Genomic DNA, 18,556 nt, shown 5'->3' with positions numbered 1-18,556 from the left:
GAGTAGCAAAATTTTTAAGTGATGAAAAAATGAAATAGCCTAGAAACTAGAAAATGGTAGCACAGAACAAAAGTATTTTCCGTGGTGATTGCTACCATTCAGGGGAGGATTAAGGAACAGGAGTGGGCTCTGCATCTATTGGAGAGAGAGAGCACGAGCTAAAGTAGGTGAAATGTTTGTTGTAGAGCGAAATTACTCTTGATGTAGAGATACAGACAAGAAGTAAGACATTAATTTAAAATGAAGACTTCTTAATGTAGAAAGGGCGTACCTAAGAAAGAAAGAAAGATAGAAGCCGGGGCGCCTGGGTGGCTTAGTCGTGAAGCGTCTGCCTTCGGCTCAGGTCATGATCCCAGGGTCCTGGGATCGAGCCCCGCGTCGGGCTCCCTGCTCCTTGGGAGCCTCCTTCTCCCTCTCCCACTCCCCCTGCTTGTGTTCCCTCTCGCTGTGTCTCTCTCTGTCAAATAAATAAAAAAAAAAGAAGAAGAAGAAGCCATTAAAAAGTGTGATAGAAAGCAGAGAATAAGGTTGGGGGCTAAGGTTTATAAATTTGCATTGAAAGTGGAATACAGAATACAGAGGATTAAAGTATGTTAGGCAGTAGGAAAAGGGATAGTAAATAGAAAAAAAGGTATGCAGAAGGAAAACATGGGGGATTCTGTTTTTTCTGGAATTGGGTAAGTTAAAAGGGATGTCCAGGCACAGACACATTAGGATGAATGAAAACTGATATCACACCTGTAAGTCATTCTGTTTTCCCTATATATCCAGAAATAGTAAATTTAAGAACTCCCAGAGGCAAGTTAAGGCATCTTCTGTATGCAAGTTATTTTACATTCCTTTTCAGCCCTTGCAGGCCCCTGGTAGAATTATGAAATTGCCCAAGCTAAGTAGGAAGGGATAGGAAGACTAAAGGACAAAATAATTCATATCTCAGTACTATCCCTTACACAAATGAGAATGGGTACAGTTTTTATAATAATGTATTGTATTTAAAGACATTCCACAGCATGTTTATTAGGCATACCTTGACAACCACTAAAAATACAAAGGTAAATAAGGTCTTGTGCTCACAGAATCCAGGATATATTGACTCATTCGAACATAAGAATAAACTGGTTAATTCCTATTTCCTTTCACCCTAATATCCTTAAATATATTTTATTTAGTTGTAGAAGATGATGAAGATGACTTTCCTACAACACGTTCTGATGGAGACTTCTTGCATAACACTAATGGCAATAAGGAAAAGTGTAAGTAGTACATTTTTTCCCTCTCAGCTACATAAAGTGTTTTTTCTAAAGTTATATAATAACTAAGTATATAACAAGAATAATTATCTAATTGAGCAATTTTTTAAAAGCAGTGTAACTACTGGAAAATGAAAGTTCCTTCTAGGAAAAGACATGTAAGTAAAATATATATTCTGACATTAAATAATAATGGCCACTCATTATCTAACAAGACTCATTCTGAATTCCAGACATTGGCCCACTTATTTCAGCAGTATTTGGTAAAATCAGTTTCTAGTACTGAAAGTTTATTTCTTGGGGGAAGCATTATAATGGAATTTGAATGTTTATTTAGAGTATATTTCTCTGTTCAACATTCTTTTCTGTCTCCACTCAATAAACTGGTGTTGAAAAGTACATATTCAGTGTTATTAAAGGAAAATTATTAAAAATAGCTCTGATTTCATAGTGCAGTTGTTTACAGACCCAGGAGCAAGGTGGCTTATTTCATATACTCATTTATTGTTGCTCTGTTTATAACGGCTTATTAGATGGAATTCTGAATTGTTCATTTGAAACCTGTGATTTGTGAGTCCCTGCATAGGGGCTCCTTGCTCAGCAGGGAGCCTGCTTCTCCCTCTGCCTGCCCCTCCCCCTGCTTGTGCTCTCTCTGTCTCTCCCTCTCTCTCTGACAAATAAATGGATCTTTGAAAAAAAAAAGAAAGAAACCTGTGATTTGTGACAACATGGATGAACCTCAAGGGCCTTGTAGTAAAAGAAATAAACCAAAGACAAATACTGCATGGTATCACTTACATGAGGAATCTTAAACAAACAAAACCAGGAACCTGTGATTCGTAGTCAGTACTCTCCTTTTGACATATCTTAAGAAAAAATGAGTAGGTTTGCAAAAAATTTTTTTAATTACAAAAATAAGACTTTGTGAAAAAAATAAGTTAATTGTGCTTATTTTTGCTAAAGTTGTGAAAGAATGTGAAGTATAATTTATACCTATTTTCAAATAATTTTTCAAATTGTTGTATTCATGGCATTAATTTTCTATTTCAGAGATCACAGTGGAATATTCCATTATTGGTACTAAAGTCTGATGCTTCTTTCTCCCCATTTTATCCTTCTTTCCCTCTTCCTGTTTCTTATTTTCATCATGGCTCTCTTCCTCCTTATGACCTGCCCCCTCCCAGTCTTGCAAAATACTAGCTTCTTACTACAAACTGGTCCTTCCAACTTGGAACTAAAATATTGAACCTTACTGAGTCATCTAGATTTGCCTTTATGAAATTAGAGGATTATTTTGGAAAGATTCTTTCAAGTTACATTTTAATTTCACAATGTATAATCTGCTTTAATAGAAAAAAGATTTTGTTTGGACATTGAAAAAATTGTAAAACTTTCAGGTCCAGTCTTCTGTCCTGGTCAGCTCCCCTGCCTACATTCCCCAGAATTGAAGGGAAACTTACTTTCTGTAGAAATTGAACTGGAGGGTTCTAGATTCAGGAATACCTGACATAGTAAAGGATAGGTGTATTGGCCTATCCTTAAAGGGATTACGTGGAAATTTACATACTGATTGTTGAAATATAACAGCCTCATTGTTCTGTTTATCCGAGAACCCTAAACCAGGCACTAAATGAAAGTCTACTTACTGCAGCTCCTTTCTTCTACTGTGTTTTCAGAATACGCATCAACCAAGCATATATTTTCTGATACAGAATTAGAACATAACTCTGTAGATGCTGAATGACCACAAAGAAAGGACCTATAAATAGAGATTTTCTGTGTCTACCATGAAAAAGCTGTCTCACTACCAGATCACCCTTTGATTAAGTCCACTAATTAAAAAACCCTGCTAGTGCTTACAGAGCTTCCAGTAATTTACTCTTAAATATGAACAGATAGCCAGATTTCCAGACATTTGAGGAAAGCCTTCAGTCTTTCTTTTTTTGAAAAGAGCCTTGAAACCAAGCAACAGAAGACAGGGTTATTAAAGTCATTTTGAGAAATATCCTACAAGATGTTTGTATAATTTTTTAAATCATGAGTCATGTTTTAAGTACACTTCTGGAATTCACTGTTTAAAGTAATTCCTTTCTTAGTGTTGATGAAAATTAACTCTTGTTAATCACCATAGATGGAAAGTATCTTTCTGTGGTTAACCTCTAGAAATAAGTTGGAAGCTTTGTATATAATCTGGTAAAGTGAACAAAACATGAAGTCTTTAAAAACCTGGTACTACTTAATCATAGCCTGGGATTAGGGTGTCAGTCATCTCTCAAATAAAGACAGGGTCTTTCTGCTAGATCCAACAAGCATCAGAAAAAGGAGAAATGATACTTCATTCCTGAGAGTGGTTATTATAATGATACTCACCATTATAGCCATCATTAAAGATTTGGTTTAGATCACATATTGTGATAGTAATATGTTAAGTTTTTAAAAATTTAAAACTAGTATACCAACCTGATAGTAAGTTGTATGTATTTCAAGAATAGGATTAGGGGTGGGTTTTGAAGAGTAGAGTAAAACATCCACAGGTTCTAAGATGAGAAGAAAGGCAATTAAAGTAATTTGAATTTTAGACCAGAGGAGGAATTTTTGGTTACAAAAACACCTTCCTTAGTTAAAGACCTCAGGAGTTTAGATCATGGCAGAAGGACTTTTTGCTCAATCTTTTGTGAATAAACTTCTTATTTACCTCTAATGTAAATTTTCTTCTGTTATATGCTGTGTCATCTTTTCTTAATTTATATTTCTAGGGTCAAAAGGGGAGACTTTATGATGACAATTTCAATTCATCAGAAAGATATAACAATTGTAACATGTAGTTGCATGTAATAACAGAACCCCAAAATACATGGACCAAAACCTGACCAAATTGAAGAGAAAAAAAAAAAGACAATTCAGTAGTAATAGTTTGAGACTTAAATATCTAGCTTTCAACAATTGATAGAAAAAGTAGGAAAAAGACCAATAAGGAAATAAAATACTTATAAACAATCAGACCTGGTAGACATGTACAGAATACTCCACTTAACAATAGAATATATGTTCTTCTCAGTAGTACATGTAACATTCTTCAGGAGAGAGCTTATTCTTGGCCATAAAACAAGCTCCAACTAATTTAAAAGGATTGAAATCATACAAAGTACGTCATTTAACCACAAAGGAATAAAATTTGAGATCAATGACAGAAATTTAGAAATTTCATAAATACATGGAAATTAACACACTCCTACATAACCAGTGAATTAAAGACAAAAGTCACAAAGCAAATTAGAAAATACTGTGAGATGAATGAAAGCAAAAATACAAGATACCAAAACAGATGGGCTGCAGCTAAAGCTGTGCTTAGAGGGAAATGTATAGCTGAAACACCTTTATTATAAAAGAAGAAAGAGGGTCGCCTGGGTGGCTCACATGGTTAAGCATCTACCATGGGTTCAGGTTGTCCCTGGGATCAAGCCCCTCATCGGGCTCCCTGCTCAGTGGGGAGTCTCCTTCTCCCTCTCCCTCTGCCCCTCCCCCCACCTATTCTCTCTGCCTCTCTCTCAAATGAATAAAATCTTTAAAAAAAAGAGAGAGACTCAAAAAACAACACAAACTATAAATTGGTTCTTTGAAAAGATACCAAATTAACAAAATTAAAGATATCAAAATTAAATTTTGATGAATTAATCAAAAAACACAAACTATAACCTCATTCTTTGAAAAGATACCAAATTTTTTTTTTTAAAGATTTTATTTATTTACTTGAGAGAGACCAAGAGAGAGAACATGAGCGGGGGTGGGGGGAGCAGAGGGAGAAGCAGACTCCCCACTGAGCAGGGAGCCCGATGTGGGGCTCGATCCCAGGATCATGACCAGAGCCGAAGGCAGATGCTCAACCCACTGAGCTGCCCAGGCACCCCAAAAAGATATTAAAATTATTAGCTAAACTGATCAAAATAAAGAGAAGATTCAAATTACTAAAATCAGAAATGAAAGGAAGGTTATTACTACTGACCTTTTAGAAATAAAAAGGATTAAAGGGGAAGGCAATAAATAAATGTATGCCGACAAATTTGATAACTTAGATGACATGGACAGAAGTCTTAGAAAGGCACAAACTACTGAACTTGACTCAAGTAGACATAGAAAATGCAAATAGACCAATAATAAATAAAGAGATATAATTAGTAATAAACTTCCCACAAAGAAAAGCCCAGCCTCAGATGGCCTCACTGCTTAATTCTAAACATTTAAAGAAGAATTAATGCTGTTTCTTCACAAAATCTTCCAAACTTTAGGAGGAATACTTCTTAAACTGTTTGCTGAGGCCAGTTTTACCTTGATACCAAAACAAGACAAAGATATTGCAAAACTATAGACCAATATCTCTTATGAATATAGACACAAATACTCAATAAAGTACTGGCAAACCAAATCCAGCAACATCTAAAAAAGATTATACACCATTACCAGAAGGGATTTATCCCAGAATGCAGTTAGCTTAACATGGGAAAATCAGATACAATAATCATATCAGTAGAATAAAGGCCAAAACTGGTGGTCATCTCAGTAGATGTTGAAAAAACATTTGACAAAATCTAATACTCTTTCATGATAAAAACACTCAAAAAACTAGGAATGACTACCCAAAGTATCTGTGAAAAACCCACAATGAACATCACATTTAATGGTGAAAAAGTGAATGCTTTTCCCCTGATATCAGGAACATGTCCATTCTTGCCACTTCTGTTCAGCGCTGCATTAAAGATTCTAGCTAGGACAACTGGACAAGAAAAATAAATAAAAGGCATCCCAATTCAGAAGGAAGAATTAAGACTATTTCTATTTGAAGATGCCATTATCTTTTTTTTTCTTGTACTTTTCTTTTTTTATTCTTATGTTAATCCCCATACATTACATCATTAGTTTTAGATGAAGTGTTCCATGATTCATTGTTTGTGCATAACACCCAGTGCTCCATGCAGAATGTGCCCTCCTCAATAGAAGATGCCATTATCTTGTATAGCAAAAAAGCATAAGAAATCCACTAAAAAACTATTAAAACTAACATGAGTTCAGCAGGATTGCAGGGAATAAGATCAATATATAAAAAATCAGTTGTGGGGTGCTTGGCTGGCTCATTTAATGGAGTATGTGACTCTTGATCTTGGAGTCATGAGTTCAAGCCCACATTGGATATAGAGCTTACTTAAAAAAAAAAAATTGTATTTATACCCTAGCAATGAACAATGTGAAGGTTAAGGTAATGGTTTCATTTATAGTAGTATCTTTATGGCAGTTTATAAAAAGAATTAAATGCTTGGGAATAAACTTAACAAAAGAAGCAAAAACTTTATACTCTGAAGACTGTAAATTGGTGAGTAGGTGTAGGACTAGGAAGTGACTGCTAATGTGTATGGGATTTTCAGGGTGGTTCGTGAAAATGTCCTGAACTTGATTGTTGTGATGCTTGTACAAACCTATGAATACACTAAAAACTGTTTAATTGTACATGTTGAGTCCATTTTGTGGTATGTGAATTGTATCTCAATAAAACTGTTATTGGGCGCCTGGGTGGCTCAGTTGGTTAAGCGACTGCCTTCGGCTCAGGTCATGATCCTGGAGTCCCGGGATCGAGTCCCTCATCGGGCTCCCTGCTCGGCAGGGAGTCTGCTTCTCCCTCTGACCCTCCTCCCTCTCATGCTCTCTGTCTCTCATTCTCTCTGTCTCAAATAAATAAAAAAAAATAAAAATAAAAAAATAAAACTTATTAAAAAATAGACTAAATAGCTGACTTAATACGCTTAGATTTTTTGGCCTTTAGTTTAGATTAAAGCAATCTAAAATAAAAAATTCCCTACCTAAACCCTCATTTCTTATGATTAAATTGTATTAAATGTTGAAGATGGCCACGTATGTGGATTTTTTGTGTCTTTTATATTTTCCAGTTGTTACCATTTAACTATATTTTCTGACCAGTTTCCTAACTTACATCTCTTCATATTTTGTAAATAATATACAAGAACATTTTGTCATGTCATCAACTATATAAAAGAATGACTATAGATATTAACTGATCTATCAAATCAAGGTATACTCTCGATGAAACTCACTAAGAGGAAAAGTGTTAATGAAACATGCATTACTCTAGGAAACATGAGCAATACCCTGTTCTTTCTTTCAACCTAATCTGTGTGCCTGTGCATTAACTGTCCAAACAGAAAATTTGTACCACCAGTCACTTTCATCCCCATTTAGCTCGGAGACTTTTTTCATGTGAAAATATTTTAAATTCAGTTTTTTAGCCAACTGTATCTTAGAGAAAGCACATCTACAATAGGCCACTAGTCCAGAACTAACTGATTGTTGATCCTAGTGTGATTGATATCAGTGTCATAGTCTTCAACCATGTTTCTTCTTTATCATAGTAGACAGGTGAGAGCTTTAAACAGATTGCCATCTTGTATGTTCAGAAGGACTTACCTGCCAATATTTTTCTGTTCCTGTGTGTCTGTGTACCACACACACACACATACAGACACATATACAATCTTTCTGATGTAAGGAAATGAGAAAAACTCACTACAGAAACTGGGGATTCCCCCTTATGTTGCCTACTATTCAAAAATAGTGTTTGAGGGCGCCTGGGTGGCTCAGACGGTTAAGCGTCTGCCTTCGGCTCAGGTCATGATCCCAGGGTCCTGGGATCGAGTCCCGCATCGGGCTCCCTGCTCCTTGGGAGCCTGCTTCTCCCTCTGCTTCTCTCTCTCTCTGTCTCTCATGAATAAATAAATAAAATCTTTAAAAAAAAAAAAAACAAAAACAAAAATAGTGTTTGAGAGTCTTAATGAAAGGAAAGGATTTCAAATAGCTCAGCTTCTCTCAGCATTTGTTTTTATTTTTGACATGTTGATGTGAATTTATAGGTTCCTTAATTTTCTGACTGTTCATACCTTTAAAAGAGTTTTAAAGTATATAAGGTTAAGAGTTCAACTGAAAGAACTATAAATCTGAATGGTAATCTTTGGAGCCTAATACTTACAGATCTAGATTTACAGGTCATTTTCTGATTTCTTCCATTTTTGCCTTTCATTGACATGGTTACAGTCACATATTTTTTATTTCCTTGTATTCCAGTGTATCATTTTCCCAGAGGAAACTATGGCATGTCACTTTGTCTCTTTTAAGAGTACCCCCCCTTCCCTCTCTAAAAAAAAAGGGAAGGAAGAAGAGGAGAAAAGAAAGAAAGTAAAGTGGCGGCGGGGGGGCGGTGGTGCAGGGCACATGGGTAGCTCAGTCAGTTAAGCGTCCAACTCCTGATTTCGGCTCAGGTTATGATCTCAATGTGTGAGATCAAGCCCTGCATCAGGCTCTGGGCTGGGCATGGAGCCTGCTTAAGATTCTCTGTCTCCCTCTCCGCCTCCCCCCACCCCTTCCTTTCTCTCTCCTCTTCTCTAAAAAAAAAAAAAAAAAAAAAATAGTCACTTCCTTATTTTTAGCTGAGATATTTAGATGAGTATGCTCATCTAAAATTACCAAGTACTTCAGAGTTCTACTTAAGTTTTCCCATCAAGATTGATATAGTTCTACAGTATAAGGTATAAGAGACTTGGAGGAAAAATCAAAGTAACCAGTACTTAGAGGAGCCCAGTGGATAACAGATTAAGGTGAGGTTTTGTCATCATGACTTTCATTTACTAACAGATGTAACATGAGAGATTTATTTCAGAGACATTACTGTGTGTGAGACACTAAAATAAAGTGTTGAAAATATCAACTGTTTGAAAGCTTAGTCTATGACATAATCACTGTATCATTCTGAAAAGGATTTTAGGTGGCTGCTTCTGAAAGTAGTAAGTACAGCTGAAGATGTACATTTCTGTATTTCTAGAGTTTTTTCAAAAACATTTCATGTCACTCTTTCATCTTCTGTATAAAGTTTATATATATTAAGTATATAAATTAGCATTCAGCAGAAGAGGACACATTATTTTAGTTGTACACATTCTTTTATGCAGAACACAGATGACCTTTGATTTCATTGCATTAATAAAAATAGTTTATAATGAAAATGCAGTCTTGGTAAGAGTGATAGAAAATATAGAATTTACAATGATAGAAAGGCTTTTCAGAAAATATAAGAAAAAATAAATTTTTTAACAGCTTTATTGCGATATAATTAACCTACAGTAAACTGCACATTATTTAAAGTGCATGATTTGGTCAGTTTTTATATTGTCCTGAAGATATTATAATCAAGATCATTATCATATCTATCACCCTAAAAAGTTTGCTCCATCTCTTTGTCATCCCTCCTCTCCCTATTCCCAAACAACCATTCTGATCTCTTTTTTTGTCGCTATAGGTTAGTTTGCATATTCTCAGGTTTAATATAAATGGACTCATGCAGTATGTGGGAGGGTTTTGGCCTGGTTTCTTTCTTAGAGATACATCATGTTACTGTTTGTATTAGTATTTGATTTCTTTTCATTGCTAAGTAGTATTCCCTTGTGTTGATACAACACAGTTTGCTTATCCATTCATCTCTCTTTTTTTTTTAAAGGTTTATTCTTTTTTTTTTTTTTTTAAGATTTTTATTTATTTGACAGAGAGAGAGCGAGCACAAGTAGGCAGAGAGGCAGGCAGAGGGAGAGGGAGAAGCAGGCTTCCCCGCTGAGCAGGGAGCCCGATGCGGGACTCGATCCCGGGACTCCGGGATCATGACCTGAGCTGAAGGCAGCCGCTTAACCAACTGAGCCACCCAGGCGCCCCTCCATTCATCTCTTGATGGACATTTGGATTTTTATAGTTTTTGGCTATTACAAATAATGCTGCTATGAGCATTCATGTGCAGTGTTTTTATGGACATATATTTTATTTGAGGTCAATATTCAGTAGTGGAATGGCTGAATCATATGGTAGGTGTATATTTAACTTTTTAAAAAACCACCAAGAGGGGCACCTGGGTGGCTCAGTTATTTAAGTGGCTGCCTTAGGCTCAGGTCATGATCCTGGAGTCCCAGGATCAAGTCCCGCATCAGGCTCCCAGCTCCCTCTGACCCTCTCCCCTGTCATGCTCTCTCTCATTCTCTCTCAAATAGATAAATAAAATCTTTAAAAAAACAAACAAACAACCACCAAGGTTCATTTTACCAGCCATATAGGATAGTCCTGGTTCCTCCAAATCCCCACCAACACTTGGCATGGTCAGTCTTTTTAAATTTTAGTCTTGGGATACCTAGGTGGCTCAGTTGGTTAAGTGGCCAACTCTTGGTTTCCACTCAGATGATGGTGTCAGGGTCCTGGGATCGAGCCCTGTGTGGGACTCCATGCTCAGAGGGGGGTCTGCTCAGGGATTCTCCCTCTCCCTCTGCTCCTCCCCTGCTCACGTGCCCGTGCTCTCTCTCTCTCTCTCAAATAAATAAATCTTTAAAAACATAAAACAAATTTTAGTCTTACAGTAGGTATGTAGTGGTGTCTTGTTATGGTTTTTTTTTTTGTATTTCCCTAGTAACTAATGGTATTGAGCATCTTTTCATGTGCTTATTTGCTGTCCATATCTCTGTGTTGAAGAGTGTTCAAATCTTTTGTCCCAATTTTTTAGTTGGGTTATATATTTTCTTATCATTAAGTTTTGAGATGACCATGTATATTCTATATTGAAGTATAGAATGTGTCAGTATTCTATATTAATATATGTTATGTGTAACATATATTGATAAAGGATACAAATCCTTTATTAGCTATATGCTGTGCAAAGATTTTCTTGTAGTCTGTGGCTTGTCTCTTCATTCTCTTTTTGTAAGTATTTTAAAGTGGAAATTATATGTATTTAAGATATATAACATTTGATATTCATAGTGAAATGATTCCTGCAGTCAAGCTATTTAACATATCATCTCCTCACATAGTTACCATTTTTGTTTGTAATGACCGTACCTGAAATCTGTCTCAGCAAATTTCTAGTATTCAGCACAGTATTATTAATTATAGTGATAGTGCCATACATTAGACCTGTAGACTTATTCATTCTACATAACCTTCATTCTTTTAACAATACTTTTAAGAGCAGAAATTTTAAATTTTGATGAAGTGTACTTTATCAGTTTTTCTTTTGTGGATTATACCTTTGCTGTCATATCTACATGAGTTTTTAAAGTTGAAAGTATCATTATTTCACTTACAAGTGTTCTATTGGAATGATTTCTTATTAGTTAAGAGTATAAGATATTATGCTGTCTTGCTTGCATCTTGTTGAGTTGTAAGATTTTTCATTAATTCAAAGGCGAACTCTGAGTTAAAATTATAAAATGTAAACATAAGAGCCATTTAATGTGTGCATTGGTCTCAAACTTAATTGTGGATATTTATTTAAAAGTTTTACATGACCTTATTCAGTTCTATAGTTTATTGTCAGGTATTTTTTAAATTTTAGGTCTCTCAGAATGTAAGGTAGTTCTTGCCGTAATTTGGTCCTGCTTTAAGCTGGCAGGGTGTTATTGTTAAAGTATTATTCCTCCTACCACTTTGTTCACTGGGTGCAGTACAGCAAATAGATTTCAGGAAACAGAACCCAGAAAAAAAGATATGAAAGTACATATGCTGCTGCAAGCTTCTTTGCTTATGGAGTATGGAATGGGAATTTTTATATGTTGGCCAACAAGAGGGAAATTATAATCCAAAAGCCTGCTCTGACTTGCTGGGTTTTAAACATTTTCTAGTTTTAAGTTGTGATGAAGAGTTATTTCTTCATTAGAAAGACTTCCAGTGAGTAACTTTCCCCCCCCCCCCCCAGTATTTCCACATGTCACACCAAGAGGAATTAATGGCATAGACTTTAAAGGGGAGGCAATAACTTTTAAAGCAACTACTGCGGGAATCCTTGCTACGCTTTCTCATTGTATCGAACTAATGGTAAAACGTGAGGACAGCTGGCAAAAGAGACTGGATAAGGTAAGTCTCATTTTTCTTCCTCTTAAAAAATGATCTGATTTTATTTCAGCTTTATATATTGATTGAACATTTAAACTAACTTCTTAGGGAAAAACCTATTGGGATTGATAGAAGTAGCCGGGGGTACTACTCCTCTGAAAGTTTGTAGGCATCTTAAACTCATTTTCCTAGTGAGATTTACCAGTTATGTATTCAGTTACTATACAACACAAATTTGTGGTAGGATTTTAATAGAGAAATTTTTGTAGTAGTAATGGTAATGCCTTGGAATAGAAATGATGAGCCACTTCACATTACCTAGCTTTATTGTGAAATATGTGAAGCTGCATTTAAGTTATATGAACTGAAACACCAATTTATCAAGTTAAACATTAACTTACTGCATTTGTAGCCATATATACTTTCCAGGGTCATTGTACTATTATTTAACACATGTTGTTCATGGAACATTTGCCTCATGTTCACCTGCTTTCACCTTTGTTTAAACTTCAGCACTGATAGTAACATTACAATATGAATCTTTAGTTCCTAATGTCAACTATGGCTCAGTAAATTTGTTTAGTAGGAAAACTTCTATTTAGAATTCAACATCAGGAAAATAATGAAATGTTAGAACTATAACATATCTTAGAAGATTTAGTTCTGGTCTAATGCCAGCATTTTATAGAAGGAACTGAGAGGCCCAGAGACTGGTCCAGAGATGCTAAGTACCAGTTGGAAGAATTTTACTCTATTTTATATTACAGCTCTGAATACTAGGCCAGACGTTAGTCAGAATCCTGTCATTCTTGAATGAGTCAAATTGCTTTTAGTGTTTCAAGGTCTAATCAATTTGAGCAGGAAACTAGGTAAAACAATGTTACCACTGATGATTAATGGCAGGATGGCCAGGGGTTTGATTAGTACTGTGTATTTAAGGAAGTCCCCCTGTGTAGAAGAAAAGAATTCTCAAGTGTAGGTGACAGTAAACCATATTGACTGGTAATACATATTCTTTAAAAACAAGCAGTGAAAATGTATATTTAAGGTACAGACATTTCATTATTCTGGAGTCAGACTATTTTATCTTCAGAGATTTCAACTCTAACAGTGTGAATCAAATTTATTTTTTAGAAGATTCCATGTACACACAAAAATAATGTGTTGAGAAAACAGGACAACCCCTTAACTCATTAGACATAGCTCAAGAGAATCATTCAACTTGTCCAGACTAGCTTATTTTAAACTTTGTTGCACTTTTCTCTTAAGGTTTCAGTCTCTCGTCTTTTTATCCTTCACTAAGGGATCATCATCTTCATTCATATATTCTAATCACAATACCTAAAAAATATTCATTAAAAATGAAACCTGGCTTTCCCATCCTTTCAGCAATCACGTTTCTTACTTGCAGTGCTGAAAAGGGAAGTGAACTTTTGCTTAACTTCACTGTTGTCAGTCTTATCTATTCTTTTTCTTCATTGAGGAGCAATAAAGGATCTGTGAAAAAATAATTTTGTTGCTTTTCAGTGCAACATCTAAGCAAAGAAAAGCCACAAAAGATGGCAATATTAATTGAAATTGAGAAACTACTGCATTTTATAGTCTTTTACAGGTCTGATGGCAAATCTTATTCACTATAATTTTTTCTCTAAGTTGAAATAGGATCCCAGTTACATTTTATATGAAATGTAAGAGTGTGGGTATGTTTGATATGCAGTATGTATGTGTGTGTGTATACCTATGTTATATGTATATGCGTGGTGTACATACATGTATATGTGTGTGTGTGTGTATACACACACTCTATAAGGAATAGAAAGTTCTTGAATAGAGAGTGTTGTTTATCAACAGATTTTTAAGTAATTTATATATTTGGGAAGGAAAGTACAGTGATAATTTAATATTGTTTAATTGAAATTTCTGTTTCATTCAAAAAGTATTTATATGCTTATGCTGTGCTAAGCTCTAAGCTAGAAATGGGGAAACAGCAATAAACAGGAAATTGTCCGTCAAGGAGCTTAATCTAAGGAGAGCAATTAAATAGGTCATAGGTGATATAATAACAGCTGTTTGATAGCAGAATTGTTTATACTTTGATTTCTAATGTCAGTTCCATTATTCTTTCAGCTGAATAATAGAAAATTAATATCTAGTGGTGATGATTTTACTTGGTTACCTGTAATAATAATCCCTTCTATTATAGAAGTATACTTAATTGTTAGCTAGTCACATCCAAGAAGACCAAAAATTGTGAGATTAAACAATTTTAGTTATTAACAATGTTAGGAAGAGAAAATCTATTCGTTGAAGATGTTTGCTTACATTAATAGGCTCTCATGTGTGTAATTTCACATGCTTTTTTCATTTTCCCTTAAATCCTTTGAATATTATAGCTGTGCTGTATGTTTTTGTTGTGTTCAGTTTTGAAAATTAAGGTATAGCATGAATACAGTGAGATGCACCAAGTGTACTGCTTGCTCATTTTTGTGCTATGTATACACCCCTATAACCACAACTCAGATTAGATAAGGAATTTTTATAGCACCTAGAAGTTTCCTGCATGCCTCCCTGGTCCATACCATACCACCATCTCAAGACGTGACCATATATACACTTGTGTTTGACTTTTTTCCCCCTCAGCATTGTCTGTGAGACTCATTCGTGTTGTTACATTTACTGGTAGTTTATTCTTTTTCATTATATTTCATTGTAAGCCTTCAATTTGTTTATCAGTTTTTCCTGTTGATAGACACTTAGGTTTTTTTTTTATATTTTGGCTATTGTGAATAAAGCTGCAGTGAGCATTCGTGTACCTAGCTTTTGGTGGATATAGGTACATACCTAGCAGTAGAATTGTTGGTTCATGGGGTGTATGCTAGCTGCAGTGCATATTGGCAAACACTTTTCCAAAGTGGTTATATCAGTTTATACTTCTACCAGCAATAGATGAGAATTCATTTGCTCTTCACCCTTGGCAACACTTGGTACTGTCAGGTTTTTGTGGGTGTTTCTTTGTTTTGTTTTGTAATTTTAGCTATTCTGGTGGGTCTATAGACCCGCTTTCTCTTGAGTATGCAGAAATTACGCTTTGGTTCTAATGAACTAATTCACTGATTTGCATGAACTTTAATTCAGATAGGTATTTGGAAGTAGTTAGCTTTGTGTGAGTTCATGTGGACTTTAATTAAGCCCTTAGGTATTTGAGGTAAGGGAACAAAGGCATTAGGTTCCTTACAAGCTTGTTAGACTTCAGTTATCAGATTTGACCAGTGCAATCCATTGTTGTAGAAATAAGTTTGAGATTGGTGTCAGAGCCAACCTTTCTAAATTGACCTTGGGTCTTTTAACCTCTTAGAACTACAGATTGAGGAAAGGGTTAAAGTAGAAATCTGAGCTCTTTTTCATCCCTGAAATAGTTTTAACCAGCAGTGGGAAAGTACCAGAAATTTATCTTTCTTAGAATATATTTTAACATTCATTGATTTCACCTGTTAATTGAGTTATTTTCTTCCTGGTATCCATTGCTTTTTTTCTTGAAAGCAAAATAGATACAGCTTTTACTGGGGGTGGGGTGGGGTAAGCAAACACATGAATACCTTGTAGGCATTTCTGTGGTGTTAATTTATCTTTTTTCTTTGTTTCTGTTTTTTTTAAGTATAGATGCTTTGGCAGTTACTTAATCCATCTAAATCCATAACCTAGGGCTCCAGGTGGCTCAGTTGGGTTGGTCATGATACCAGGGTGCTGGGATCTAGTCCCACATCGGGCTCCCTGCTCAGCAGGGAAGCCAGCTGCTGCTCCCTCTCCTGCTCCCCCTGCTTGTGTTCCCTCTCTCGCTGTGTGTCTTTCTTGTCAAATAAATAAATAAAATGTTTAAAAAAATAAAAAAAATAAATCCATAACCTACTTATAAGATGGATCTTAGTAGTGATTTAAATGGTATCTTGTGTGTAATGTATAGCTCAGAGAAAAACTTTTCTATGGCCGAATCAAGCTCATATTTCACAGGAATAGAGTGGGGTTTTTGTTACTGTTGTTTGGCCAAATTATAAAATTTCAGTGAAATGCGGAGAAAATGCCCACCCTAAATGATAATTTTTCACTTGCTTCTTTTTAAAACAAAACAGGAAATTGAGAAGAGAAGAAGAATAGAGGAAGCATACAAAAATGCCATGACAGAACTGAAGAAAAAATCCCACTTTGGAGGGCCAGATTATGAGGTATGAAGTTATATTTTTATTTTAGAAGGAGGAAAATATAGGCCATATCTGTCTCAAAAGTGATTAATTTTTAAATAATACTTTTACAGCCTTTAAATATTCTAGATATGTAGTATGTTCTTCAGTGTTTAATTAAATGTATATTTCATAATATATAAATGTTAGGCTTATTCTGAAATAGATTTTTTTTTTAATTGACTACAAAATTTAGTGTAGGCTTTTCAAAGACTCATTTATTAGGCCTGTCTGCATTATAGGACAAGTTTTTATCTTTCCTGTGGAGGATGATAATTTTTAATGTTGTCTTCTAATTTTTTTTTTTTTTAATAAAAGCAACTTATGGAGGAACAGACAAAAAGATTTTAGTGTGTGCTGTATATACTGTGAGGTCCTGTCCATAGCAGAGCTCGAACTGTCCTCATTGCCTTGTGCTTCTTGTTTGAAAATACCTGAAACCAACTTCTTTTCTCTTTTGTTTCTTTGTTGAACGATTAATAAATTCTCCCTCTCTATACACACACGTAGATATTAATATTTTATAAACTGTTTTTTCACTATATTTCTTTAGAGGGAAAAAGGTATAAGAAATATATTTGGTAATAGTCACGGATACTGTTGATATTCCTGAAATGCATTTTAAAAATGAAGTGGTAAAGGGTATCATTGAGATAGAAGTAGAATGTTAAAATAATTATGTTTAGGGGCGCCTCAGTGGCTCAGTCAGTTGGGCATCTGCCTTTGGCTTGAGTTGTGTTATTTTGTCATTTCCGGTGTCCCCACTTCTAGCTCCCTGCTCAGCAGGGAGTCTGCTTCTCCCTCTGCCCCTCTCCCCATGCGTGTGCACACGCACGCACACTCTCTCCCTCTCTCTCAAATAAATAAAATATTTAAAAAAATAATTATGGTTAGTTTATATTTTAAAAAATAGGAAAGAGGGGCTCCTGAGTGGCTCAGTCAGCTAAGCTAAACTCTTGGTTTCAGCTCAGGTCAGGATCTCATGGATCTTAAGATCAAAGCCCCAAGTTGGGCTCTGTGCTCAACAGGAATTCTGCTTAAAGATTCTCTCCCTCTGCCACTCCCCCACTCTTTTGCACTCACTCTCTCTCTCGCAAATAAATGGATAAATCTTTAAAAAAAAAAAAATTGAAAAATTTCTCGCTGTTTTTAGAAAGGAAAAAAATAGAGTTGCTGTTGACTGAGTATGTTTTATGTTGGAATTGATTTCCAGGTGTGGAAATTCATAATGATGGGGCTTGAGCTGTAATACATCACAGTTATTGAGCTGTCAATTATTCCTTCTAGAATATGTAAAAATCATATAATTAGCTACCCTCGGGGTTTTAAAAAACAAGTTACTGGGATATAAGCTATTACAATTTTAATTTTTATTCTGAAGCTAAGCACATTGTTTTTGCTATTTTTGGTTTATTTTGGGGGTAAACTGTCAACTCTTAAAATTACCTAATTTTTTTCATATTATAAGTAAAACCAGATGTTCATGTAGGAAGATTATAGGAAATACAAAAAGCCCATGTGCTTAACAATATATGGTATCTCCTACCAGCCATATATAAGTGTAATTGTATGCTTGTTTATCTTCCCTTCTGTCGACAAGGGTTTTGGGGGAAGGAAGGTGGGGAAAAAGCAAGATGGAAAAAGGAGGTGATGTGGTTTTGGAATATAGGTAAAGTTTGGTGGGGGGAGGTCTCGAGTCAACAGCCAAGAAAGAATTCTCTGGTGCAAAATGGTGGTTTTATTTTTATTTATTTATTTATTTATTTATTTTTTTAAAGATTGTATTTATTTATTTGACAGAGAGAGACACAGCGAGAGAGGGAACACAAGCAGGGGGAGTGGGAGAGGGAGAAGCAGGCTCCCCGCAGAGCAGGGAGCCCAACGTGGGGCTCGATCCCAGGACCTGGGATCATGACCTGAGCCGAAGGCAGACGCTGAACGACTGAGCCACCCAGGCGCCCCAAAATGGTGGTTTTATTAAAGCACAGGGACAGGACCCTTGGGCAGAAAGAGCTGCTGCCCCTGGGGTTGTGAGGGGTGGCTGTTTATATACTATGGGGTTGGGGGAGGTTAGGAAAAAGGGAAGTTTCAAAAGGATTTTCGTATGCTAAAGAAGACTCACAGGATACTGGAGGCCTTGCCATTGTCAAG

General features: G+C 35.5%; 1 protein-coding gene across 3 annotated transcripts in view; it reads left to right on the top strand.

Annotated features, from left to right (window-relative positions):
• The window catches only part of CERT1 (ceramide transporter 1), a 113,697-nt gene that overhangs the window by 58,926 nt on the left and 36,215 nt on the right, over nucleotides 1–18,556 (top strand). For all 3 annotated transcript variants that reach the window (XM_044916914.1, XM_044916913.1, XM_021701986.2), the window contains exons 6-8: nucleotides 1,170–1,253; nucleotides 12,034–12,191; nucleotides 16,298–16,390. In XM_044916914.1, coding sequence (XP_044772849.1) covers nucleotides 1,170–1,253; nucleotides 12,034–12,191; nucleotides 16,298–16,390 — 335 coding nt within the window. The remainder of the gene's footprint in view (nucleotides 1–1,169; nucleotides 1,254–12,033; nucleotides 12,192–16,297; nucleotides 16,391–18,556) is intronic.

Source organism: Neomonachus schauinslandi, chromosome 7 (genome assembly GCF_002201575.2).
Source record: "Neomonachus schauinslandi chromosome 7, ASM220157v2, whole genome shotgun sequence".
In the NCBI taxonomy this organism is placed as follows: domain Eukaryota; kingdom Metazoa; phylum Chordata; class Mammalia; order Carnivora; family Phocidae; genus Neomonachus; species Neomonachus schauinslandi.
Note: the sequence above shows the minus strand (reverse complement) of the source record. Positions and strands in the feature narration are given on the sequence as shown.